We start from the raw sequence: 26,765 nt of genomic DNA on the forward strand, positions 1-26,765 counted from the left end.
GAGTCTTTTTGGCCAATTCTCTATTTGTACAAATGATGAACTCAACAACATTATGATCACTGTTTCCAAGCGGTGCAATCACTTTTACATCTCTCACCAGGTCTTGAGTGTTACTTAGGACCAAATCAAGGATCGCCTCTCCCCTGGTAGGTTCCGTGACCATCTGCTCCATAGCACAGTCATTTAGAGTGTCTAGAAACTCAATCTCTTTTTCCCGGCTAGAACACATATTGACCCAATCAATGTGTGGGTAGTTAAAATCACCTATTATTACACAGTGTTTTTGTCTAGTTGCTATCTTTAAGGCATTCATCATTTTATAATCCTCCTCTATCTTTTGATCTGGTGGGCGATAACAAACTCCCAGTGTTAAGTTTCCTTTTGGCCCCCCTATTTCAACCCATAGAACTTCCAGAAGCGAATCCAATTCACTTAGCCTCTCAATCTTTCTAGACTTTATACCCTCTCTGACATACAGAGCTACCCCACCTCCAACCCTTCCCCCCCTATCCTTCCGATATAATATATAACCGGGAATCACTGTGTCCCACTGATTTTCCTCATCCCACCAAGTTTCAGAAATACCCACAATGTCTATTTTTCCCTCCGACACCAAGCACTCCAACTCCCCGATTTTACCTCGGACACTTCTAGCATTTGTATAGAAACAGCTGTAATTTCCCTTACAAGTTAAGCCTGCATCCTTCCTCTTGCTATCTCGAGTCGTTGTCCGGCAGTCCATGTCACCAGCCATGGCCTCTGTGGACAATTTCAATCCACCTCCCTGTAGAAAAGCAACCGGTACCCCCTCACCTCTCTCAGATGAGCCAACCCGAACCAGAGACTTTTCATCTCCTGTCGGCTTTCCCCCAATATTCAGTTTAAAAGCTGCTCTGCCACCTTTTTGATTTTAAGTGCCAGCAGCCTGGTTCCTTCTCGGGACAAGTGGAGACCGTCTCGCCTGTACAGCTCCCTCTTGTTCCAAAAAGTATCCCAGTGCCTAACAAACCTGAACCCTTCCCCCCTACACCATCGTCTCATCCACGCATTGAGACTCCTGATCTCTGCCTGTCTCTCCGGCCCTGCGCGTGGAACAGGTAACACTTCTGAGAAGGCTACCTTGGAGGTCCTGGACCTAAGTTTCCTGCCCAGCAGCCTAAATTTCTCCTCCAGGACCTCACGACTGCATTTCCCCACATCGTTGGTGCCGACATGCACCACGACCACTGGCTCCTCCCCAGCACTATCTACCAGCCTATCTAAAACACGCGTAATGTCCGCTACCTTCGCACCAGGCAGGCAAGTCACCATACGGTCAGTACGCGGGTTCGCCACCCAGCTGTCTACCTGCCTAAGGATCGAATCACCCACTACCAAGAGCCCCCCTCCCACCCTGCTCAGGGATGGTTCCTTGGTGCAAAAGGAGAGCCGCTCACCAGCTGGGGAAGAGGTCCCTTCTGAGGGCACATTCCCCTTATCCTCAGCACGGTGCCCTGTTTCCCCTAGACCCTCATGCTCCCTGACAGCAGCGGGGCTGCCAGATCCAGAGTGGGACGTAGCTAACAAGTCCCCGAGAGTCTTTTCTGTGTGCCTAGCTGACTGTCTCTGCTTCTCCAGGTCAGCCACCTTGGCCTCAAGGGAGCACACACGTTCCCTGAGAACCAGGAGCTCCTTGCACCGAGGACACACCCAAGACTTCTGCCCAGTGGGCAGATAGTCATACATGTGACACTCCGTGCAAAACACTGGATAGCCCCCAACCCCCTGCTGGCATTCTGGCTTCATAATTCTTTTAAAATAAATAAATATAACCCCCCTTTTAAACCCTTGGTATTTATGTGGGTTTTGTTATCAAGTCAAATTATTTTACGGGAAAGACAAAGAGCCTAGGGCCTTGTCTTTCTGGCTATTTTTGGGCTTCTTACAGAGCCCCTAGTCCAAGAGTCCCTAGGCTAAGAGCCACAGGCAAAGAGCCCTTTAGCTCGCCCTTCGGCTCCGGCCAGAGGCTCGTGCCTCTGCCAAGGTGTTTCCTTAAATAGAGGCCTCCCCCAGCAGAGGTCAGGCAGCAGCTATTCAAATTCAAATTCCCCCAGGCACTCAATCACAGGCAAAACAATGCCCCTTCCACTTCCTCTCAATTACAGGCAATCCCAGTCAAACAATGCCCGTTCCTCTCCCACACTCAATCAGCCAGGACTCTGCAAGAACTCTAAGTGCTTCCACACACTGCTAAACACAGTTTTCCCACAAAATATCCTTAGCTGAATTCTCTCAGCTGAAAGCAAGTAAAAGAAACCCACTCACCTCTCTCACAGCTCTCTCTCCTGCTCCTGCTCAGAGCTCAGCTGGTCTCATGAATAAATAAATAAATATATTGTGGTGTTAAAATTCTTGCAGAAAGAAGTGCTTTCTTGTGAATTGTGCAGTTTTGTTTTGGTTTTTGGTGAGAAAACTCAGTAGAGCATCCTAGGGTCACAAGGGATATTCTTTGTTACTTCATCCAAGGTTTTAAAAACTACATTCCATAGGTCTTAATGCATGGACATTGCCACCACATATGAGATAGAATAGATAGGATGATGTGATCAGATTGATGGTCCTGGCCCACTTTGTTCAGAAAAGATGAGTCACAAATCATCTGGGAGTTTGATCAAAGATATGCCGCTATCCAGTTGGATACATTACACACATGAAGCTGCCTTATACTGAAGCAGAACCTTGGTTCATCAAAATTGGTATTGTCTACTCAGACTGGCAGTGGCTCTCCAGGGTCTCAGATGGAGGTCTTACACATCACCTGCTAACTGGTCTTTAAACTGGAGGTGCTGGGGATTGAACCTGGAGCCTTCTGCATGCCAAGCAGATAAGCCATGGCCCCTCCTCAAATCAATGAAGTGGTTTTTTTTTTAAAATAAACATGATTGGGATAGTAACAGGAGTCTGTATTTGTATCCACTGTTGGGAGGTCATTAGCAGTACATGCAGGATAGGTATATATGAAACACGAAGCTGCCTTATACTGAATGAGGTCCTTGGTCCATCAAGGTCAGTCTTGTCTGCTCAAACTGGCAGCCGCTATCCAACTTCTGAGGCAGAGGTCTTTCACATCCCCTATTGCCAGATCCTTTAATTGGAAATGGTGGGGATTGAACTTGGGACCTTCTGCATACTCAGCAGATGCTCTAACACTGAGCCATGGCTGCTCCCTGGAAGAAAAGGCAACACCGATTGGATTCAACCTGGATGAATAGCCTTATTACAAACATGAAACAAATGTAGCATACAATTTGATTTGTATTTGTCCTCATGTGTGCCTGTGATGACTCACAGTGAAATATATTAATTTTATATGTTGGCTTAGGGCAGGATATATGAGTCTGTTGGATTTTGTAAGAGTGCAGACCATGTAACTTTTCTAGAGAAAGAACAAAAAAATAGGAGCAGCCTTCTTATTGGCATGTAAGCATGCTCAGATTAAAAATTTCATTCATTTTCAGTGGCATCAGGTGGACTTAATTCTGCCCCCTTAATAAAATAGAAGATATCTTAACCCAGAGAATCAAAGAGTCTTGCTGCAAAACTCTATGAAATTTTGGCTGGTGCTCAAAGGAAAGATCCCTTATTTTAAAAAAAGCTGTGACAAAGATCTACTGATTGAGATTCCAGATGAGACAGGAATACTGCAAAATTGACAGCGAATATCACTATCAGGGAAAGTGAAAGTTATGCATAATAGTAATCTCTTCAACTGTGAGGATAAAATGGAGGAGAAGAGAATGGTGTAAGCTGCTTTGGGTCCCCATTGGGGAGAAATGCAGGGTATCAATGAACTGAAATTTTTAAGAAGTGCAATGCTATGTAGAGTGACTCCAGTTGAAGTCCATTGACTTAGACTGGAATAACTCTGCATAGGATTGTGCTGCTAAACATGTACTACAGAGGAGCAGTTATACATTTTCAGCCCCAGTAACCCACCTTGAAACCCCAACCTGTGCGGGGCTCTAGCTTAATGTTTTAAACTCCTCTTTAAGCCTGCCAATCAACTAGCTTCTGAACTTACCAGTTCAAATATGACTTGCATCAAAGCAAGTAGAAAGATGGGCACTGACTCCCTGCAGTTGAGTGCAAATGAACCAATGGATGAACAAAGTACTGCTTAACTTTACTCATCTAGCACCTACATGTGTATGTCTGGCAGAGCTTGGAACCAAATTATGCAAATACATTTGACAATTATACGTTTCATCTGGTTAGAGATGGGTATCTCCACAGTAGCTTCAGAAGCATGAAATTTATTTGCATAGAAGGCATGAACAAGATTCCAGATATGTGGTGAGCAGAAATGTAAAAAATTTGGAAATCTTGATGACATGGGTAAAATTGTAGTACTTATCAAACCAAAACATATTTTACACTAAGATCATAAAATGCATGCATTATACCTAAGTATATAATGTATCATTTGTCATTTATAAAATTTAAAAGTATAGATGATGCAATTTTCTAAACTACAAATATACCCAATGTTAGAGAAGGCACCCTGTGCTACTGCATGTGTTTTAGGTTTTGCCTTCTGAGGGGCAGGGGTGGGGGAGAGAATTGAGAATACAAAGCAGAACTTTAGCTTGCTACAAAATTAAGTGGCCTTTAGGACAGATATTCTTATAAAGTCACAATATGATTAGTGGCATATTGGGATATTAAACTTTACAATAATGAAAAAAAATTGAATCCTTGAGTAGTGCCCTCAGGGCTGAACTGGATGTGATGGCATCTTTGTGTCCAACATGTGGATGCCACCACCATTTTACAAGCTAAAATGGGCATTTTAGAAATGCTTTGAATTTATTTATTTATTAAATTTCTACCCCGCCCTCCCGCCGAAGCGGCTCAAGGCGACTTACAAGCAATTTAAAACCAACATTTGGTTAAAACCAACAATTACAAAATATAAAATACAGTTCCATAAAATCCCAGCTAATACTTCCTATGATAAAGTGCTAGCGCGACACCACCGGCGTAATCAGTTCTTATTGGAACGGCTGGCGAAACAGTTCCGTTTTAATGGCTCTACGGAACTGCTGGAGGTCCGTAGAGCTTTAATCTCATGAGGGAGCTCGTTCCACAGTGTTGGCGCCGCCAGGGAGAACACCCTGGTCCTAGTTACCGCTAACCTGGTGTCCCTAGGCCCAGGGGGGGCCAGCCCAATGCTGATTGTGGCTATTTTGGCACTTGAAAAGACATGGGGGAGGGCGATGAGAGCACCTTGTCCCACTGCACCTTTTTTAATTCCCCCATTTCAGGCTTTAAAATGGCAGTGTCTCCATGTTAGACATGAGGATGCTGTCATATCTAGTTCAGACCTAAAACACACAATATTAAAAATCAAACTAGTCACATTTGAACTATAAACATATCCTTGAAAATACAAAGTATATTTATATTATACACAATCATTATATAACATTATAGATAATTATCTAAAGATCTTTCTGCTACACATTTTGAGTGACTGAAACTATGGAATGCATGTAGTGCTTTTAGGGCAAAGGATGAAAACATTCCATAAGAGTATTTTTCCAGTGCTTACCCAGATTTCCAATTGTTCCTCGGTGCTGAATTTTCCCACTATTTTCCCTGGGCCTTCACATTGCTAATGGGGAGAAACCCCATAAACTCCTTTAAAAATAGCTTTTTAAATAGAAATATATAGAAAAATATAGAAAGATTTCTGATCCCCTGCTTCAGTACTACAACTGATCTGTACTTTATTTGCAGATGATACCAGAAAACATCCATTGGTTCTGGATGCGTGTTGGACAGTCAAGACTACATCTGTTCAGTTTAGGGTTGGGAAATACCTGCAGATTTTGGGAGCGGAACCTGAGGAGGGTGGGGTTTGGGGGAGAGGAGGGAACTGATTGCTGCCACCTGGAAATCAGTTGTAATCCCAGAAGATCTGCAGCCACCACCTCAGCCCCACCCACCTCACAGGGTGTCTGTTGTGGGGAGGGGAAGGGAAAGGAGTTTGTAAACCGCTCTGAGACTCCAAGTGAAGGGCGGGGTATAAATCCAATCTCCTCCTCCTCCTCCTCCACCACCTGGAGGTTGGCAATCCTCGTTCAGTTGTATGCTACAGTCTAGTCTTCTGTGCCCACATAACCTGAGTCAACGACTTTGATTCCATCTTCTGTGTCAATTACTTCAGCAATCAGGAAATGTGGTGGCTGCACCAGTAAGTGGAGAAGACGAAGGAGAGCAGGTGCAAAATACAAAATTTATTTGGCTCTGTGGAGCCCAATGCGTTTCATAGTAAGCTTCGTCAGGGGATGTATTATAAAGTGTAGCATATAGATACAAGTTCATTACACTATAAAACAATAATTAAACAATAACTATTTTACTTATTGTTTTATAGTGTAATGAACTTGTATCTGTATGCTAGATTTTATCATAGATCCCCTGATGAAGCTCACTGTGAAACGTGTTGGGATCCACAAGAGTCAAATAAATTTTATATTCTGCACCTGCTCTCCTACACCTTTTCCAGTTACTTCAGCTCCAGTAATAGTTGCTTTGGGTCTTGTGGGAGTTGCACCTGTATCCCGTTTTTCTAGGACATCGGTCAAGGATGTGGAAGCAAGCATTGGCTTTGGTTGGAACTGTAACTGTAAAGTTCTGTGGGAGCTGCTGAAGATCGTGTTTTGCAGCTGTTAGTCCAACCTGGAGGTAAATTTCCTAGCTGGGTTATGCTGCTTTTGACAAAATGCAAACAGAGGTGGTTCTGCAACTCTTTATTTGAGGACATTGTAACCTGCACACAATGTCCCTAAGTGCAACCACTTAGAAGAAGAGATTGGGTTTGTACCCCACCCTTCACTCGGAGTCTCAGAGCGGTTTACAATCTCCTTCCCTTCCTCTCCCCACAAAAGACAACTTGTGAGGTAGGTGGGGCTGAGAGAGTTCTTTTGAGAACTGTCCTTGAGAGAACAGCTCTGAAAGAACTTGTAACTGACCCAAGGTCACAACAGCACCTGCATGTGGAGAAGTGGGGAATCAAACCCGGTTCTCCCAATTAGAGTCCACGCTCCTAATCACTACACCAAACTGATTACAGTTCTATAATTATTAAGTCCCCAGTGCGTTGAACAACTCCAGAAATTTGATTTTGCCATTTGCCTAGGCCACATAACACACTGGAGTTCGAAATACTCTATGTGTTTGCAAAAAACATTGATCTAGAGTGGCATTTGAAGACGAGATACAGCTCTACCTGATGATTCCTCTTGACTTACCTTATCAAAGAGGGCTATAGTTTTGGGGCATAAAAATACCCCAAGATAAAAGCAATGTAAAAAAACCCATTAATTTAAAATGTCTTTCTTTAATGTGTCTGCTAGTTGGGTAGTTTTCTAGTACCTTAAATTCAAAACTATAACTTTATAAGGAAACCAAACAAGTGTGATTATTCAGTTTGCAAAAGGGGAGTGGTGAATCTACTCAAAATAAACACTCTGGCTGAAAAGTGTATTTTCAGACTCTGGGTATTTGTGTGTTGTGAGACACAATGACTTCAGTTGCTACAAATGTATGTACAGAATCTTTTCTACTCCAGGATGCAGTGGAATATGGATTAAGTCATGACTTGTATCCCAGAATTCAATATGTGTAAGCTTCTTCACAGGTTTGCTATAAAAATCTATTTTTACTGTCTTTCAAATAGACTTCAGTGCTTTTCACATGTGGATAGGCTTCTGTGGTTTCCTTGTAGCTGCTGATACAATGCAATAGCAACCAGGAGCCCCATCAGGGCTTTTTCAAGGTTTTTAAATCAGCATTTGAATGTCATTGTAATAATATATGTATCAGGTTCTGTGAATTCCTAGCTCTCATGAAAAGGCATATCTCTGCAAAGAATGGGCTAGAGACATACACTTTTTAATGAAAGCCGTACATTCACTGAAAATGATAGAGATTATTATAACATATCAATGCAGCAATATTGATTTGCTGATTAAAACAAAAAGCGCCTTGGTAGTGGAAGGGGCATCTGCCTTGTGGACAGAACTGGGGAAATCCAGACAACCCCCCCCCCCCCAAGAAGCCTTCCAGCTTTGCTATGACCTTTCTCAAAACTTTGCAGCAAAGCATATTTAGGAAGGATGGGAGAAGTCCCGGGAGGTGCACAAATGTACCAGGATGCTGCAAGGAAACAGGAAAAGCCCACTTCCCAATAGAGTTGAACCTGGGACAAATAACTAGTGTGGGAATGGTCCCTCACTGCTTTTCCTCCATTACACTGATATGACTTGTGAGGTATTCAGCATTCCCATGAATAGTTGGTGGTCTTGTTCTTATGGTGACCTTTGTTGTTGTTTTTTAGAAGATCAGCTGCTGTAACGGTTGAGTGTTTGTTGTTTCCAGCAATGGAAATTGATTTTGCCACAAACTCTTAGAAGTGTGACCAATGTAAAAATGTACAAGTTAAGTGCAAGTAAGTCTTTCTGTATGTGGATAGGATGAGGGGAGCCTGTAATCAAATGCAGTCCTAACTAAAACCCGTCTAGTGTGTGCATAAGTGATTTAATAAAGAATTGCTCAGTTTGGTGTAGTGGTTAAGTGCATGGACTCTAATCTGGGAGAACTGGGTTTGATTCCCCACTCCTCCATTTGCACCTGGCTGGATGACCTTGGGCAAGCTGTAGTTCTGATAAGAGCTGTCCTTGAAATAGAGCAGTTTCTGTCAAGAGCTCTCTCAGCCCCACCTACCTCACAGGGTGTCTGTTGTGGGGAGGGGGAGGGAAAGGAGTTTGTAAGCCGCTCTGAGACACCTTTGGGTAGTGAAGGGTGGGGTATAAATCCAATCTCTTCTTCTTCTTCTTCTCTTCTAAGACTGGGGAGGGCACAGTCATCTTCCTCTCCGCTCTAGAATGTTAATGTTCTGACAAATGCAGAGTACACTTACCATTCTTTTTAGTAGCCTTTATTCTAAGATAAATATACCTTGCTAATAATTTTAAAGAGTTTGTTCTAGTTTCTATTGCAAGGCATGTCAAGTATTCAGCACCGGGTTGTCACTTACCTTAAACTGGAAACATTCCAGCATTCTGAAGTTAGATGATGTGATTGTTACCAAATCTCAGTTTTGTACCTGAAATACGCTGCCTGAAATTACCATCTGCTCATGTCTATGATTCTTTGATTCTATACACTTGTCAGGGATGCTCTAGGCCAGGGCTGTCAAACATGCAGCCCGGGGGCTGGATCAGGCTCCCGGGGGGCTTGTATCAGGCCCGCAGTGGAACTGTCTGTCTGTTTGGTGTAGTGGTTAAGAGTGTGGACTCTAATCTGGGAGAACCAGGTTTGATTCTCCACTCCTCCACTTGCACCTGCTGGATGACCTTGGGCAAGCCATAGTTCTGGCACAGGTGTTCTTGAAAAAAAGCAGTTTCTGTCAGAGCTCTCTCAGCCCCACCTACCTCACAGGGTGTCTGTTGCGGGGAGGGGAAGGGAAAGGAGTTTGTAAGCCGCTCTGAGACTCCTTTGGGTAGTGAAGGGCAGGGTATAAATCCAATCTCTTCTTCTTCTTCTGCTTCTTCTTCCAGTTCTGCTGCTGCTGCATCATCGTAGGTTTGCAGCTTACAGATACACACCTGAACAGCATACTCAAGATTGCAACAGCACAGACATTTTGATGAAATAATTCAGAGCAAGAGGTGTCAGTTATCAGACACTGTTAAATAAACAAAATATTGCAAGAGTGCTAATGTTTTAAGCATGTTTTTATTTTAAGTAAAAAAAAAACCCTTTGTGTTTGTGTTTTTTATAAAGTTTATATCTCCGCTACCTGGCATTACATTTTATAGACACACATGGCCCGGCCCAACAAGGTCTCATTTATGTCAGATCCGGCCCTCATAACAAATGAGTTCGACACCCCTGCTGTAAACGGTGTAATGAAACTGGACTGCACAGTTGGATACCAGATACAGCTATTACATAATATACTTGATTATACCATAAGGGAACAACTAAAGGCGACAAGTGCATCCATTGAACACTGGAATATAGAGTGGGGAACTGCCTAAAATTTTCAGACACTGCAAACTGTAGCCCTGTTTCCTTTATAAAAATGCCTACCTGAACCGTTGCAGCTACACATTCTGTGAAACAATAGTGTGGGTGCCTTTCTGACCTCATCAGTCAGGCCATTCCACCAGATCAGAGCCCCAGCAGGGAATGCTTGGGTATGGGCAGCTTGTTTTCTTAACTTTTTTCAGGGTGGCCCCTTCAAAAGACTTTGCTTAGATGAGTGATGCTACCTCAGTGGAGCATCTGTAGGTAATAACCAGAGAGAAGAGGGATTCAGTTTCTGCTTGTTCAGCCTTAGGCCAGGCACTGGCTCAGAACAGCTACAGCAGCATCAGAAAGCCTAGACAAAGAAACACAGAGCTTGGTGTCAGTGGCATATTGATGCCACTCAGTTCCAAAACTGCAAGTGATCTCTCACAGGGATTTTACACAGAGATTGAACAGCACAGCTTTGTAGAACAACACAAGATGGGTCCCACATTGCTAACTACTGATCTCTGACGGAAGCCCTCTGAGTCCAGTCTGTAAGGAACTATACATGGTGCTGGTATCTGCCTTGAGGGCAAGAAGGGATGGGATGTTGGAGGGGGCAACCTTGTCAATAAATAAATACTGTCTTAGGGGCCCTTGTAAGGGCAGAAAGGAGGGTTACAAATTTTGTAAACAGAAAATAAACAGCTTCCAGGAACGTCACACTCTTAAGCTCCCACCACAGCTTCAACAAAGCTGTCATTTGTGGTCCTAATCTCTAGTCTGGTAGAATCAACAAGTCTCCCAAGTGTAGAATATTTTACACCCCCTCCCACTCATGCTGAGGGTCAGTGCCACATTTGCCTATGCCTAAGGAGTTGGACCGCCAATCTCAAACGTGATCACACCCAAAGGCTCAGAAAATAAAGTCCAGAGTGTGTTGTTCATGAGTTGGGCCTGTTGCAATGTGGGAGAGACCTAGGGTTGCCAAGTCTGGGTTGGAAAATACCTGGAGACTTTGGGGGTGGAGCCAGGAGAGGGGCGTGGTTTGGGGAGGAGAGGGGCCTCAACATAATACAATGCCATAGAGTCCACCCTTCAAAGCATCCATTTTCTCCGGGGGAGCTTGATCTCTGTCGGCTGGGGATCAGTTGTAAAAGCGGGAGATCCCCAGGCCCCACCTGGAGGTTGGCAACCCTAGAGAGACCTGTGGTGGCTAGGGAAGCCCCAAAATCCTGACGTGGCCCAGGCATGGCCCTTGACGTGAATGATGAAGTCCTTTAGAAAAATCAGTTATGGGTTCTCCAGCACCAAAGCCTCACCTAAAAGTAGGCATCTGTGGGATAACAAGGTGACCGGTAAACCAGCAGAATACATGAAATTGGATCGAGCTAGCTTTTCTGCTGGTGAAAGTGGAGATGGGGTCACCTTTGGCCATCAAAAAGAGTATGCCATAGGCAGGTTTTGCTTGCATTATTTCCAGTTATATGTAATCCTCACCGTACGTCATTGTTTTGTTTGTTAGCATTCTTCATTCTTTGAATTTCTTAAATCTTCTTTAAGTCTCTGTGAGAAATGTGGGTTATAAATGAAGTTAATAAATGTTCATAGGATTTGCATGAGCAAAGGCATGTGGGCTGGAGACTGTATTAAGGAAAGGGAATTGGTGAATTTATCCCTGGTTCCCCATTCAAGGAATACAGAATCAAAGCTAGCCATAGTTTGCATTGGGCACCTGTGAAAACAAAGATTTGTGGAAATTGATAACCACTCCCCCTCCTGGTCTCCAGTTTAGGGTTGATGGTGGACCACATAACCAGAATGCAGTCTGAGGCATCTTCCAGTCAGCAGTGTTGATCAGTGTCTCCCTTGCCTCTGTGGCACTGCAGATGTTCAGGACAGCCGTTCCACACTGCTGGCTTTTATGTGGACCTTCACTCTGTGAGTGTGTCCTGCCTTCCTTTAAGACTAGAGTGGTGTTGATTTGGAAGTGTAGAGCTGAGATTCTTCAAAGTACCCTTACACTATGCACTGTTTTTCTGAACAGTGTTGGCAGATGTTCTGATTGGTCATTCCTGGTTCCCTGAGTGTTGATATATTGCTCACATGCAGTTTTTTTTAAAAAAAAAAATGAAGCACCCACTGCACACAACAAAATGGTGGGGGTGGGCAGAGCCATGAGAAATGGGAGAAGCATTACAGGCAGGCAAAGAAATGCAATCAAGAAGTTTCAGAAAAAGATTGGAGAAAAAATGAAAAAATCTGGGACAACAAGGGATATGCAGTGAAGCTGTGAGGATATTATTAAAAATGGTATCTAAGGGAGATGAAACTGGAGCAGTAAGGCTTTCTGGAAGACGCCAGATGCAGCCCATCATTTTCTTCCAGCCAGGACTCAGTCTTGCAAACTAGATCAATGTTATTCTCTTCCAGGTACCTAGACAGGAGTGAAGTCTTACCCCTTACCAATACAGCATTGTACAACATAAAGAGAAAAAATGAGGAAATAAGGGTACTTCTATAGGAATATCTTGTGAATGCTCCACCTAAGCTGTGCAATCTTGTGAACAAAAATTCTTGTGAGCTACTGGCATTAAAGTTGTGAGTGAGTGATTTGGCTACTGTGTAAATTAGTTTGCTCAGGAGCCATCCTTCCTGAGCTAAGACAAAAATGCATGAGCTGGAGACCAGAAAACTGTGAGCTAGCTCACACTGACTCAGCTTAGAGGGAACACTGGATGGGACTAAGGTGACAGTGATCACTGATAAATTGCACTGGTCCTGTCTGGCAATTCTTCTCCCACACACAACCACATCTCTCAGCTGCAATGGAATAGCCTTTCCCAACATACTGCACCAATCACAAGCTGGTGTCAGTAACACTAATAAAAACGCAGTGCCGATCCTGCCAGCCCCCAGAAGTCACCATAAAAAGTATTCTGCAGGCTAAAAAAGAAATGAGCCAAAGTAGATGTTTTTCGTAGGGTGTGCCATAGCATATACCACCGTTCTTTGTGGCTTGTAGATTGCGCAATACATCTCTCTCAGCCTGCTGGCAGGTCTTGCTCCCAGTTATAGCCGTAGTTACTGAGCCCCAAGATAACAGCCAAAAGCCCTTTGGCTCTTGCCCTTACACAAACCTTGGTTTTAAGCATGCAGGATCCATTACAGAAACAATACACACTAGTGAGCTAATGGCATACTACTTTCATGAAATGGACAAGCAATATAACCCAAAGTGCTGGGAAAGAGATGAACAAATAGTCCTCAATTTCCCGCCCAGAACAACATTTCTATTGAAAAAGATTCCCAAATGAGTTCTTTTTCATTTCACTGAACAAGATCATCCAGTCTGTTCTAGGTGGTGTGTTGTGCAGCCAAAATTACATGGGCAGCATAGTGGAAACCTCTTGCATTTCTGTTCCACCTTTCTTTCATCACACAATCTTGAGTGGCTTGACATAAAATTCCTGAGGTCTCCCATTCGAGCACTGACCAGAATCTGCATAGCTTCAACGAAGCATCTGAATCATATACTGTGCAACCATACTCTGGAACTTCATGCCACCACCGTCTCCCTTCTACCCTTCTAATACAAGGACTGGATGACCAAAGTTTGGGAAATCATGACTGCATTCAGATTAACCTGTCAATGTGTGACATCTAAACTCAGTCTATAGTCATTCATTCCTTACTACCTGTTTCTTTTTCTCTTAGCTTTTCTCCTGTTAGAATTCAGTATAACATTCCATTATAGTATACATAATTATAATAGTGTGCCATCAAGTTGCAACTCATTCATGGTGACTCCAGGACCATGGGGCTTTCAAGGCAAGCAATGAGCAGAAGTAGTTTGTCATTGCCTTTCTCAGCATCGCAACCCTAGTCGTCTTTGGCGGTGTCTCATCCAAGTAGTAATCGTTGCCCCACCCTGTTTAGCTTCCAGGCTGTGATGAGATCAGGCTAGTCAGAGCGGTTACTGCTACAGTATAAATGGATATCATTATTTCAAACTTCCATGTGATATTGAAAATTAAAAGGGCATCTTTTTTTGTATTAATTCAGTAACTAAATGTTCTGTTTTCATGTGGATGTCAACAATGCTCCCCTCTAAGCTGTGGAGTCTTGTGAACAAAAAATCTGCTTTGTGAACTACTGGCATTAAAATTGTGAGCGAGCAATATGGCTACTGCATGAATTAGTTTGCTCTGGAGCCATCCTTCCTGTGATGTGAGCTGGAGGCTAAAAAGCTGTGAGCCAGCTCACACTAACTCAGCTTAGAGGGAACACTGGATGTCAAATGTATTACTCTTGCTGTAACATATAGAGTTGGATCTAGACTAAAGTGGCAATTTCTATAGGTTTCTCCCTTCCTGCGGCAAACCATCCTGATGTCATTCCTCAGGGCTCCTTATCCACCAGGAGTAGCATTTCATGGAGATCAGTGAGCCACTATATGAGGAGGGAGACAAGAAAGTTCCATTCTGGCACTGAAAAACTCAAGTCTGGATCCATCCCATACATTTGTTCCATGTGTTTTTAATGTATTCATGGGTAATCTTTATAATAACGGCAGTTCTGTGTATGTAGAAATCTTTGGTAATTCTTTAAAGAGGCCCTCCAGCCTTTTATTGCTGTTCTCTTCATCTACTGGATAAATAAAAGTACTGAAGTAGTTAATCAATTTAAGGAGAGCTGTGTGTTTTCAGAGAAGCTGGTCTAGTTGAATACTTTTAATCTGTTTTTTCCTTTGCTGTTTCCATTAGTATCTGGGACATGTGGAAGTGGATGAGTCGAGGGGAATGCATATATGTGAAGATGCTGTGAAGAGACTGAAAGCTGTACGTATACTTATTTTTAATATTGTCATAATGTTAAGATTTTTCCAGTTTTAAGCAGTGCACTTGTGGCTTTGTAGGGGAATTGAATATAAAATGAGCATTTAGTACACTTTAGTATAGCATAGTTCTAGAATCCAAATAAGAATAGATACATTTTGGTTCCCTATTCAGATTCCTAATTTAAGTAAATGACTGGATGCTGCATTTCCCACAGAAAATGAAAATAATTCTGAAGTCACATTCACCTGAACCTGCCTGTTCTGCCATGGCTGAACTAGAAACATTTTTCTGTGACATTCAGGATAAGCCCATTCTTAGTGCCTTTTCTGCTAAACAAAGGAAAGGGTTTTTTTGAAATCTTACTCTGAAGTTCAAAGAGTGCTCATGCACTTCTGCTGCCTTCTGTACTGCTTTTTTAAAATGTAACTATTTCCCTTCCATCATGTGTCAATAAAACTGAGCCAAAAGGTTTATTGGTATTGACATATAGGGCTGGTCCTTCTGTATTTTTTAAATGGCACATTGAGCTGCTGTTTTTACAAAAGTATGAGCATTCTTGTTTAGGGATTCAGGTTTTCATGAACCTTTTTCACCTTCTGTGTTTTGCTCCATATCAGTGTGGCTTCTTTCTTGCTTAGTCTAATAACAATACTTGAGGTCCATTTCTACAACCTGGACTTTCATTTTTACAGGACAACCGTGTCTCTTCCCAAGCAGTGGAATAGGTTTTGCTCAGAGGTTTTCTGAAAACAGTGTTGAAGTAATTCAAGGACAACATTCTAGATAAATCTATTTAGGTGTGGGACTTTTTGTAACAGCCTGATGTTGTCAAAACAGACTGACTTGTATATGGTAAACTGTTTAAATGGCAAGATTCCCTCACTGTTCTACTGCAGAAATGTGTTTTCTTGTGCCTTTTTCTGGCTGCTGTTGAGGGTTTTCACTGGGGCCTGCTTGGTGTTTCATATTTGATTAATTGCACCAAAAATGTGAGGCACTTTCCCCCACAAGATATAAAATAATTATTTTGTTTTCATTTTAATGTATGTTCAGCCTTCTCCTTTCAAATAGAATACACTTATTTTCAAATTTACTCTAGGAGGAGTTGGGTGGGAACAGTTGAGTTTTATGATATTTTTATTGCCATGTACTGCCTGAATATGGCAGTTTCAGCAGCCTTACTTGTGTCTGTACTTTGAACAGAATAAATTGGCATTTTAGAACAGCCGCAAAGCATTAATCAACTAGCATTGAGGGAAGAAGGCAAAGCAGACATGCTTGAAGTAACATTCTCCCAACTGTGCTGTTCATATTTACGCTAACTGATTAAACCCTGGCGGTGGCTCAGGGGTAAGATGCTGAGCTGCAGACCAGAAGGTTTGTACTTCAACAGTTTGAGACCCAAGTGCTGTGTGATAGAGTGAGCTCCCATCTCTGGCCCCAGGTCCTGCCAACCTAGCAGTTCGAAAGCAAGAAATTGCAAGTAGATAAATAGGTACCGCTTCGGTGGGAAGGTAACAGCATTCTGTGTGCCTTGGTGTTTAGTCATGCTGGCCACATGACCACAGAAATGTCTTCGGACGGTTCTGGCTCTTCGGCTTGGGAACGGAGATAGCACTGCTCCCTAGAGTCAGATTCTACTGGCTTTCGAGCAAGGGAAACCTTTACCTTTAGTACAGAGTATGTGGGGCATATTCAGCATTATTTGAATAAGGAACATTCTGGTGTTTCAAGGGTAAATGACAATATTGGGTTAATTCAGAGAGATAATAATGGAATATCTTGTGTTATTCAATATGAATAAGGAAGCTCTTAAGCTATAGGAGAGAGGTTGTGTATGGAACAGAGGATTCTCAGTTTCTGACTTGATCAGATAGCAGGGTATAGCTGTAGCAAAATAAATACACAGGTGTTGCGTGGTAAGACCAAACACCTTGCCTGAGAACTAAATCTGTAGGGCACTAAAGTCAAACTATCAAATTCTGCTGTAAAGTGTTGCCAGTTGTCTGAGTTAGTATGTGCTTGGTGAAATTTGCTTATGTGGCTCGAATACTGAAAATCCTACCTGGGCAATGAGAAATATCATGGTATGGCTGTAATCTTAAGTACGTAACACCCAACTATATTTAAAATTAGAATTCATAACATTTGAAGTTCTTGTTTTAGTGTGCATGTTTAAGAGCCTCTAAAACACAGTTTTCCTCTTTGATTAATAACAGCCATGTACTTGCCCATTGGGAAACTATGTTGGAAGCTGCCAGTCTTTTTTGTTGTCTCCATCCTTTCTAATTTGGTTAAAAATTGTCTTCAGTGTCTTAACGTGTCATATTTTTTGTTTACAAATATGATACATTTGTTAATGTGTGTTCTTGTTTTAGCAGGTAAAAGAAACATAAATTGTGTTTAAAACTATCTTAGTGTTATTTCTGAATATTAACTTCCATAGCTACCCTAAAATCCATTTTGCATGCCTCCTTTATCATTTGTTTTCTGGGGCATCTAAATTTTTCTTTGTAACCCATGCTACTAAAAGTAAAACTAATAAATGTCTCCTAAATAAGGTAGCTGCTTACAAGTCTCCTAGCTTTGGCACATCTGAAGGCTGATTATCTTGATGTTTATTGCTTAACTTGGCAGTGGTGGCAACCAGCTTTTTTTTTTTTTTAATATGCAGCCCTGAAATTCATTGGCTCTTTGGCAAATAAAATAGGGTTCTATAATGAATATGTGGACAGAACAGACTCCAACAACTCTAATTCATTTATAGATACACAGATACCATAAATATGAGGAAGAACAAAATTTGTGCCCAGTAATAGCTGGAAGACTAACAATTTTCTAACGTTTGAGTCCAGTGGCACCTTTAAGACCAACAAAGTTTAATTCTGGGTGTTTAATTCATGTGCATGCACACTTCAACAGATACATTGAAACAGTTTTCCTTAAACCTTACATAACTTAGATTGGATTAAAGCAGTTGGTAAGACTTGTGAATGGCAGCAAATTAGCATACAAGTACAAGAGTTAACAAACATATGTGAGAACTAAGTTTGAGTCCAGTGGCACTTTTAAGACCAACAAGATTTAGTTCTGGGTATAAGTGAGAACTGAGTTACTTAGCATGTGTGGTGAGAGAAGAACCCAATGTCTCTGTTAAGCCCTGGGTGGTTTCATTGTCCTGAGTGTTGTAATAACTTGTAATTCAGCAGTCTCCCATTCCAGTCTGTTTCTGAAATTTCTTTGCAGTAAAACAGCTACTTTGAGGTCCCCCCATCGAGTGCCTTGGGAGGCTGAAATGTTCTCGTATAGGTTTCTCAGTTTTGTGATTCTTGATGTCAGATTTGTGTCCATTTATCCTTTTGTGTAGGGTTTGACCTATGTAAACAGCTGAAGGGCATTGTTGGCATTTAATGGCATATACAGTGTTAGAAGATGAGCTAGTGAATAAGCCTGAGGTGATGTAGTTGATGTTGTTAGGTTCTAGTGATTGTGTTGTCTTGGTGTACATGGCAGCAAAGTTTATTGTAAGCTCTGGTAGAGGCTGTATTATTGTGCGTGAGGAGTTGTTTGAGATTGGGAGGCTGTCTGTGTGCAAGAAAAGGTTTATCCCCAGTACTTGTGAAAGAACTGTCATTATCCAGTAGAGGTTGCAAGTCGCTGATGATGCACTGAACTATTTTGAGTTGAAAGCGGTATGTGACTACTAGTGGTGTTCTGTTATTGTCTCTTTTGGGCCTGTCTTGCAACAAGCTTTCTCTGGGTACCATTCTGACTTTGTTAATCTATTTCTTGAAATCAGAAAACTGCAAAAACCTGTAGAAGAACATTTCAACCTCCCTTTATGCCAATAAAAGGTATTTGTTTGTATGTATATTTCAACCTCCCAAGGCACTCAATGGGGGACCTCAAAGTAGCTGTTTTACTGCAAAGGAATTTCAGAAACAGACTGGAACGGGACACTGCTGAATTACAGTGTCAACAAACACCCCCCCCCCCATATGTAAGGCTTAAGGAAAACTGTTTCAATGTATTTTGATGAAGTATGCATGCACACAAATTAGACAGCAGAATTAAACGTTGTTGGTCTTAAAGGTACCACTGGACTCAAATTTTATTCTATTGCTTCAGACCAACATGGCTACCAACATTAATAAATTTTCTAAGGTATAAGCTTTTGTGAGTCAAAAGTCACTATGTCAGATACCTGGAAAGCATATACCCTGGGAAATGTTGCTGGTCTTCAAGGTGCTATGGGACTCAAATTTTGTTCTGCTACTACAGGTTAACATGGCTACCTACCTGAAACGATTAATATGAGTTTTATCTGTAATATTGCATTCCTGTTTAATTTTATCAGCCTAACACGTTTAGCTACACCATATTCTTTTAGAGATTATATACCGTAAGGTAGCTTACTTTGGATATGAGATGCTTGAATATTATACCACATGCTGAAAGATTAAAGAAATGATGCATAAAAGGTGTAAAAGCCACTGTTGATCCTGGAGTGGCCAAAACTGTAGACTAAAAAAAAAAGGTAATAATAGGTGTCTGATAAGTAGGAGACCATGCATATGAAATAATTACTAAATGGAATTTGCCTGAGTGAAGGGGAGCTTTGGAAGCCAAGGCATGCCTGTGTTTTAAGCAGTCTACCATTGCTTCTGTAACTATGTAAAAAGTTGTGAGTGACTTTCTCCAAATTGCTGTGAATGCTTTGAGTTGAAGGTGTATGGTAGTGTGGAGGAACGTTGGAAAATATCCATGTGTCAAGCCACTCATTGCATATACAACAAATGCTCCTTCTAAGCTGTGAAGTCTTGTGAGCAAAAATTCTACTTTGTGAGCTACTGGCAATTAGGTTGTGAGCGAGTGATTTGGCTACTGCATAAATTAGTTTGCTCTGAAGCCATCCTTCCTGAGCTAAGACAAAAATGTGTGAGCCGGAGGCTAAAAAAACTGTGAGCTAGCTCATACTAACTCAGCTTAGAGGGAACACTGCAGACAACTGCTAATGCTGGTAGCTGTCACAGGATCAGTTTTAAGTAGCATTATGTGAAGACTGTCAGAAAAACACCTGGACTCTTTCTTTTCCAGAAATCACTGACTTTCTTTTCCCTAAAATGAATTATATATAAAATATAAGCTGCCACATTTAATAGTTATCAAGATGTGTGCTTTCAGTTTCTGTTAACCTGTGCTTCTTGCCATATATATTATAAAAATACATATTTTATGCTGCCTGGGTATGGATATAATGTCCCTTTTCATATTTCATGCAGCAGAATGTAGGGGGAAATGCATTTAAATTCTACAGAGTTTCCTTGTCAATTAGTGAATAGATCCTGATTTCAAAACAAGTATTAGCTTTATCTACTGTTTCACTACAGTTAGGCTTGGAAAATTAATTGTGAGACTGTATGCACATAAATCTCTTGATGATGACTAAAAAATAAATCCCCACAATATTTTATTTTGGTTTTATGCTGTTTGAGCTGTTAAATTTCTTTAACGTGTTAATTCCTAGCTCTGTATCCCTGCTGCCAAGTTTGGTTTATAGCTTACTAAAATTAAGGGGACCTACAAAATGAAATAAATATTTTGCATGAAATTGGGTCTGATCCCCCCCCCCTTCCTTTTCCCCACCAATTTCAGAGCTATAGCCTGTCATTCTAATAAAATTTCATGGTATTTGTTTCACATTTGCTTATCTCATCCTTTCCCAAAAATTCTGAACCTTTCCCTACTTCTCCTTCCAATCTCCAATCCCCATTTCTTGTATATGTGTGTGGGTTTGAATCTCTGGGACATTTTAGCTACCTACAGTAATAGCGTTCGACTTGTCCCCCCTGTTCCTCCAGGAAAGGAAGTTCTTCAAAGGCTTCTTTGGAAAAGTAAGTTTAATGCCTCCTTGTGTTTGAGCTATAAGGAGTTACATCCCTGGTATAGCACTGTCGTGTCACATTCCTGCAGCACTTGGAAGCTTCATCTTTAGCTGACCCTTGGAGATTTTTCTGGTCACCTCTTCCCTCAAAAGTTTCCCATAATTTCTGTTTCTTACTAATGGGCTCAGATTAAAGGGGGGTGTACAGTCTGGTGAAAACTCCTTATGGAAGGCTTGAATGGTGTAATTTACTGTTCAAGGCTGCTTATGGTTCCTGCTCAGTAATGAAAATATTACATTCTTAACAGTATTTTTGATTTATTTAAAGGGTTTTTAGAACGTCTGTCCACTTCAAGGCAGTTTATATATGAATTGTTAAACAATACCGTAATAAAATACCAAAAACAAATGGAACAAGGAGTTACCTTGTTTCACTTTTTAAAAGCCATTACTAAGATTGCCAAGCATTTGAGATACTTGTGTTTGTACTTCACCCAGAACAACAGGGCCCTTGTTTTAAGGCATCACTACATAAGAAAATGATATAACCTCTCCCTCATAATAGACATTCTTTAGATATCTGCTACTCTTTCCAGTCTTGAGTAACCTATATATGTTGAAATAATAGCTAGTTTTCACATAGCAAAATATGGAAGGAAACAAGTGCATCATATGAGCCTTTAGAAATTGCAAGGTTATATTTAAATTTATATATAATTTTATGTTGCTCGTTGGCCTTCTGTGCAGTCCCACATTGCGTCTGTGCACACGCAGACCCGCCACCAAAGGATTTTTCCAGCTTTTCTTTAATGCTCTAGAGAACTCAGGGGGAGCCCCTTCCCTTTGGAGTGCATTCGCAGCCGTTTTTCTGCTCAAATGGTCATGTGCTCCGAATGGGGTGCTCCCCTTTCCCCTCAGTTTATCTTTCACCATCGCAGGAAGAGGATGAAGTCCCAGCTAGCTCTGCACTTACTCACTTCTTTTCCATAGGAGTTCACTGAATTTGTTGCTTTCTCAGCCCTTCTCATCAGCATGTTGCAGAAGACACTGTTTGAAAAATGTTCCCAATGCAGACAAAGTTAACCTGCTCAGATGAGCACTCTTTGTGTTTGTTATGTCTGGGTGAGGAGTATAACACTGGCAATTGTTTTATTTTCAGTTTACCCCTAAAGCCCACTTTGACAGAGCAGGCTGCTTAAAGGCTAATCTGTGGGAAAAGGCCTTAGCATATCTGCCAGGCTTTTGGAGTCGGAACAAGACATCTGCTTTGGCAGAGCATACTCCAGCGTTGCTGACAAAATCTCCGACTTGTGCTGACCAGCCATTGGGTCCGCCATTAGTTTCATCAGTTCTGTCTGGCCCACAGTTGGTTCCGGCTAGGCATCATTCTCAATCTCCTGACCACTCATGGTGCACAACTGAAGCTCCCCCCCAAGACAAAGCACCAAGAAAAACACCACCCGTTCTGAGGCCTTCCCCTCTGAGACCTAACTCCCTGATTTCGACTGCTATGGTTCCTAAAGGTTCTGGCACCCAAACAGGACAGACTGCTCCTCCGAGAACACTGTCTTTGCACTCCCCATCCCTGGTTCCATCTTTATTGGAAGTGGAAGAGGAAATTGGATCGGAATCTTGCCCACCTGCTACATTAGAACAGCCTGTGCCGTCAGAACCACCGCAGTCAGTTCCATGGACTTGTGCCACCTTCACTGTGGCAGCAGTATTCTTTTTATTCTCCTTCAGTGGGTAAAGTCATCCAAACTGGTTAGGTCGTGCCTCCTCGTGCTCCAGGCAGGTCTATGCAAATTTTTTGTATGACTCCCCTAAGACAGAGCAAGGCTGCCCTTTCAGGTTCGATGGCCCTGCAGCTCCAGTAGGATGCTTAAGCCTAGCTCCGCTTCTGTGGTTATTTAGAAATAAGGGGGAAAAGACTCACCGAGTTCCCTGTTCGGGTGGAAACCAATCGATCCATGGAGGAAGGAGAATCTAAAAAGGTCCAGGGGTCTGGATCTGCAAGGCTCAGTCAAAAGAAAAGCCCTCCTTATCCGAGGCTTCAGATCCAGGGGAGAGGCAGATCTGAGCATTAAATACTGTGACCACAGCTCTTAACAGGTGGAAAGGTCTTAAGATTGTGGAGCCCTTTCCAGCCCCTCTGCTGCTGGTGACACAAGCTCTTTTAAGGAGCAACCAAACAGCTGCCAGCCACGTGCAGTGCTCAGCCGCTGATCTCCACCACTGACTCGGAGGCTGCCGGAACCTGTCTACTGCCGTTGGAAGTCAGCTTACTCCCTCCCAAGTGGTGTGAGGGCTTGAAATGGCCGGGACAGACACCAGGCGAGGCAGCCCCTTCATGGGAACCCTTCCCTTTGTGCAGGCCCCCTCAGCCATTCCAAGCTATTCTGAAGTGAGCAGGCCCAATATGGCCGGTGTGCCATTTTTACTGACCTTTTTTAGTCAGGTTGTGGCAGACTGGATGTTACAGGCCTGGAGATCAGCGTGCATGGGCTGACCACAAGCAAACTTCCCAACTGGGGGCATGCAGGGACCTCAGCTATTGGGGGCAGCAAATTGTCCAGGAAATGGCTTGGTGAATACCTGAAGGGAGACTGACTGCTGAGGACATAAAAGGCATCAGGAAAGGAGGGGGAATTCTCCTTCAGCCTTGCCCAGTTCATCCTACTTGGAGGAAAATTTACATGCTAAACAAAAAGCTGCTACATAAAAGGCACCCACAGCATAGGCTAGAGGAGGATGAAGAGGACAGATCTTCGTCCTTTTCAAGAGACTCTTTGAGGCGGGCAGGTAGAACTGTTTCTAAAAAGCGTCTCCATGCAGCAGAATCAGAATGGGGTTCTGAAGTAGAGGAAGTGCATTCCATCAACACTTCATGGGAGCTAACTCTGACAAGGAGGAAGGGGTTGGTCTGGGGAGGACTCTAGCTCTAAGGACAGTTCTTCTAGGCTATTCCAACCAGAGCATTATCAAAGACTCCTAAGAAAGGTCATGACTACCTTAAATTATCAAGTGGAGACTTCAGAGAAACATTGGACTTACCTGAAGGTTTCTTCTCATCAGTGGGGTGAAATCATCCATTTTTTTCCCACCACAAAAGAGGGGGGGATTAGTAAGGGTGATAACTGGGCTATTTGATTACTGGAAGGGCAGCCTCACTCTGTCTCAGGAGAGTGATACAAAAATTTGCATAGCCCTGCCTGGAGCAAGAGGAGGCATGACCTAACCAGTTTGAATTACCTCACCCCATTGAAGAGAAGAAACTTTTTGTTTTCCTTCACCATTTCCTCAAGAGTGGGGAGATTATCCCAGGTATCCTTACATTGATCCTAAGCACACTTCGACATCTCAGACCTGACCATCTGTTTCAACATGGAGCACCTCAGTGCCTCCACCTGCACAGGATCAACTGCTGACTTTTTCTGAAACGAGGAGGAGGAGGCAGCCTCACATTCAGGACAGAGTTTGGGTTTGCCTTCAGACGTTTCACCAGATGACACAGTGGGCAAACTGACCCTGTCTCACCCAACGAGTACCTCCACTTATATGTAAAACAAATGATATTCAAGTGACCTCTTCCGGGCCTAAGCCTAAAGATAAAATCCTAGGCAGACTTTATTCTCATCTGACCAGGTACCATCACCTTCCACAAGTTAGAGGGAGTTTTGTAAATATCTACAGTTATTTGGGGAAAACCTGCTAGCATTCCCACCACCGCTTAAAGAGTTGAATATCGCTATAGTGCAAGAGGACGGGTGTCCTTACCTGTGGTTGCTATCAACCATCACAGCAGTATCAGTGCCCTCCACGGTATCCTCAGCAGAGGTCATTCACCTTCTCAACCTCAAATGAGGCACAGGGCACCTTGTAGGGGCTCACTTTTCTGGACAGGCTCCCCCATTTTTCTGACCGGTGGCTCCAGATTACATCAGACACCTGAGTGTTATCTATTATTCAGTTTGGATATTGTTTAGAATTTTTTGAGTTGCCACCTGTAAGGCTTCCCTCTCAGGCAATTGATAATGTAATGCTGGAGCCGGGACCAGAATTAGAGGCCCTGCAGTTCAGCAGCTATATCCAATCAGATTCTAGTAGGGATTTCCATTCAAGATTTTTTTTTCTTGTTCCCAAAAAAGACAGTGACTTTAGGCCCATCTTGGATTTGAGAGATCTCAACTTTTTTCTTGTAGTTTAAAATGTTGACTTTTTCTTCTGTGTTAGCATTTTTAAGATTAAATTGTTGCTTCATAGTGCTTGATTTACAGGACACTTATTTTCGCATGGCCATCCATCCATGTCACCATGTCACCGTAAATGTTTACATTTCAAGTATGAGGGAAGAACTTAGTACACTTACTCTCTCAAGGTGGATAACAGCTGTAATCGGGTTGTACTACAATCAGGTGAAACAACCATGCCTGCTGAATGACTCAGGGCTCACTTTACAAGCTCTCAAGCGGAATCTGCAGCTTTTGCACGAGGTACATCACTGGCAGACAGGGCAGCAGCATGGTTGTCATAGGACACGTTCATAGAACATTACACTGTGGATGTCAATGCAAGAAAGAAGACGTCAGACGGAAAGTGGACCTGCACTTTCTTTTCCAGTGAGAGCATCACTTCAGGGTGAATAGCTTGGTAGTCTTCCAATGTGGGAATGCACAGAAGACTGATGATGAAAACAGTGTTGCACTTCCCTGTAAGTAACTGTTCTTCATTGAGTTGTCTCTGTGCACATTCCCTCCCTCTTACCCTGCTGTGAGCTCACTTTGGTAGTAGTACAATTGTCTGTTCACCTCACAGCGGCTCAGGAGAACTGAGGGAAAAGGGGAGAGCCCCTTTTGGAACACTTAACCATTTGAGTGGGGAAACGGCTGCAAATGCACTCCAAATGCACAGAAAGCAGCTCAATTAACAAGTAGGACTGCACAGAAGACGACTCTATTAACAAGTTACAGGTAAGTGCAGCACTGTTTAACGACTGCTGTGGGGGTTATTCTTTTAAAACAAGCTGGGCACTGCTACTGCTCTCTTCTCAGGCTCAGAAGAATGGGGGAAGGTCTGGCCAGGAGGGCATGCAACCTACTTCCTTTCCTCCCAGCAGCCTGATTACCATCCCCTGATGTGTGGGAGTGGAGAAGTAAGAGTTGAATGGAGGTTAGGGTGTCAGTAGGGTGAGCAGGGAGATATTAGAAGGCTAAAAGAGAGTTGGTAGTAGGCAGAATTCTACCTTTCTTGGTCCCCATTCACCACTTCCAGAATTCTGTGTAAATGCCCAGTTGTTAGGTATCTACTTGTGTAAGGGCAAAAGTCCTGTGTCCTAGGCCCTTGTGGTATGAACAAGAGGAGATATATAAAGTAATGTCTTGCCTGATGGTTAGTGCTATGCATCTATCTCATGAGTACTGAAAGGGAACATTGGGGGTGATGAAAAGATGAATTAAGAATGTTTATTTCTAAAAGTTGCAACAAAAGCTACCTGTGGTGTAACTCCTTAAGCATCCTTGTTAACAGATGGGGTTTTTTTTTGGTGTTTGAACAGGTAAAGAATTTAAGCTTGAATTCTTTGCCTTTTCTATGAATGTATTAACATAATTCATCCTTTTCTGTTCTTTCCCCCTTCCTTTTGCACTGTGTTCTTGAAAGACTGACTTCGGCTTGATTCTCTGGAGATTTTGTAGTTCTGAATATCTGGCTTTGGGTGCTCCTACTGAAGTTGGATATCATCTGCACACTGACTTTTGTGTTTCCTGGAGAAAGGAAGTCTGCATTCAGCCTTACTTAACAGTGCTACAATAATACTCCTTCTCTTTTCTTCCCTACAAGAGTGGAAAGAAGGCAGTGAAAGCAGTCCTTTGGGTTTCAGCAGACGGACTCAGAGTTGTTGATGAGAAAACCAAGGTTAGATGTTTCTGTAATGGGGCCTATCACTAATATTACTAAATGTGATATGCTGTGATGCTGAG

The 26,765-nt window shown here is 42.5% G+C and overlaps 1 protein-coding gene across 5 annotated transcripts in view; it reads left to right on the plus strand.

Moving 5' to 3' along the window:
* Positions 1-26,765, plus strand: part of NUMB (numb homolog (Drosophila)) — a 107,947-nt gene that overhangs the window by 60,039 nt on the left and 21,143 nt on the right. For 3 of the 5 annotated variants that reach the window (XM_015420067.1, XM_015420066.1, XM_015420069.1), the window contains exons 3-5: positions 14,829-14,903; positions 20,765-20,797; positions 26,626-26,700. In XM_015420067.1, the coding sequence (XP_015275553.1) occupies positions 14,829-14,903; positions 20,765-20,797; positions 26,626-26,700 (183 nt within the window). The remainder of the gene's footprint in view (positions 1-14,828; positions 14,904-20,764; positions 20,798-26,625; positions 26,701-26,765) is intronic. The other 2 variants (XM_015420068.1, XM_015420070.1) reach the window with 1 other exon arrangement.

Source organism: Gekko japonicus, unplaced genomic scaffold (genome assembly GCF_001447785.1).
Source record: "Gekko japonicus isolate JY-2015 unplaced genomic scaffold, Gekko_japonicus_V1.1 scaffold27, whole genome shotgun sequence".
NCBI classification, from domain to species: Eukaryota; Metazoa; Chordata; class Lepidosauria; order Squamata; family Gekkonidae; genus Gekko; species Gekko japonicus.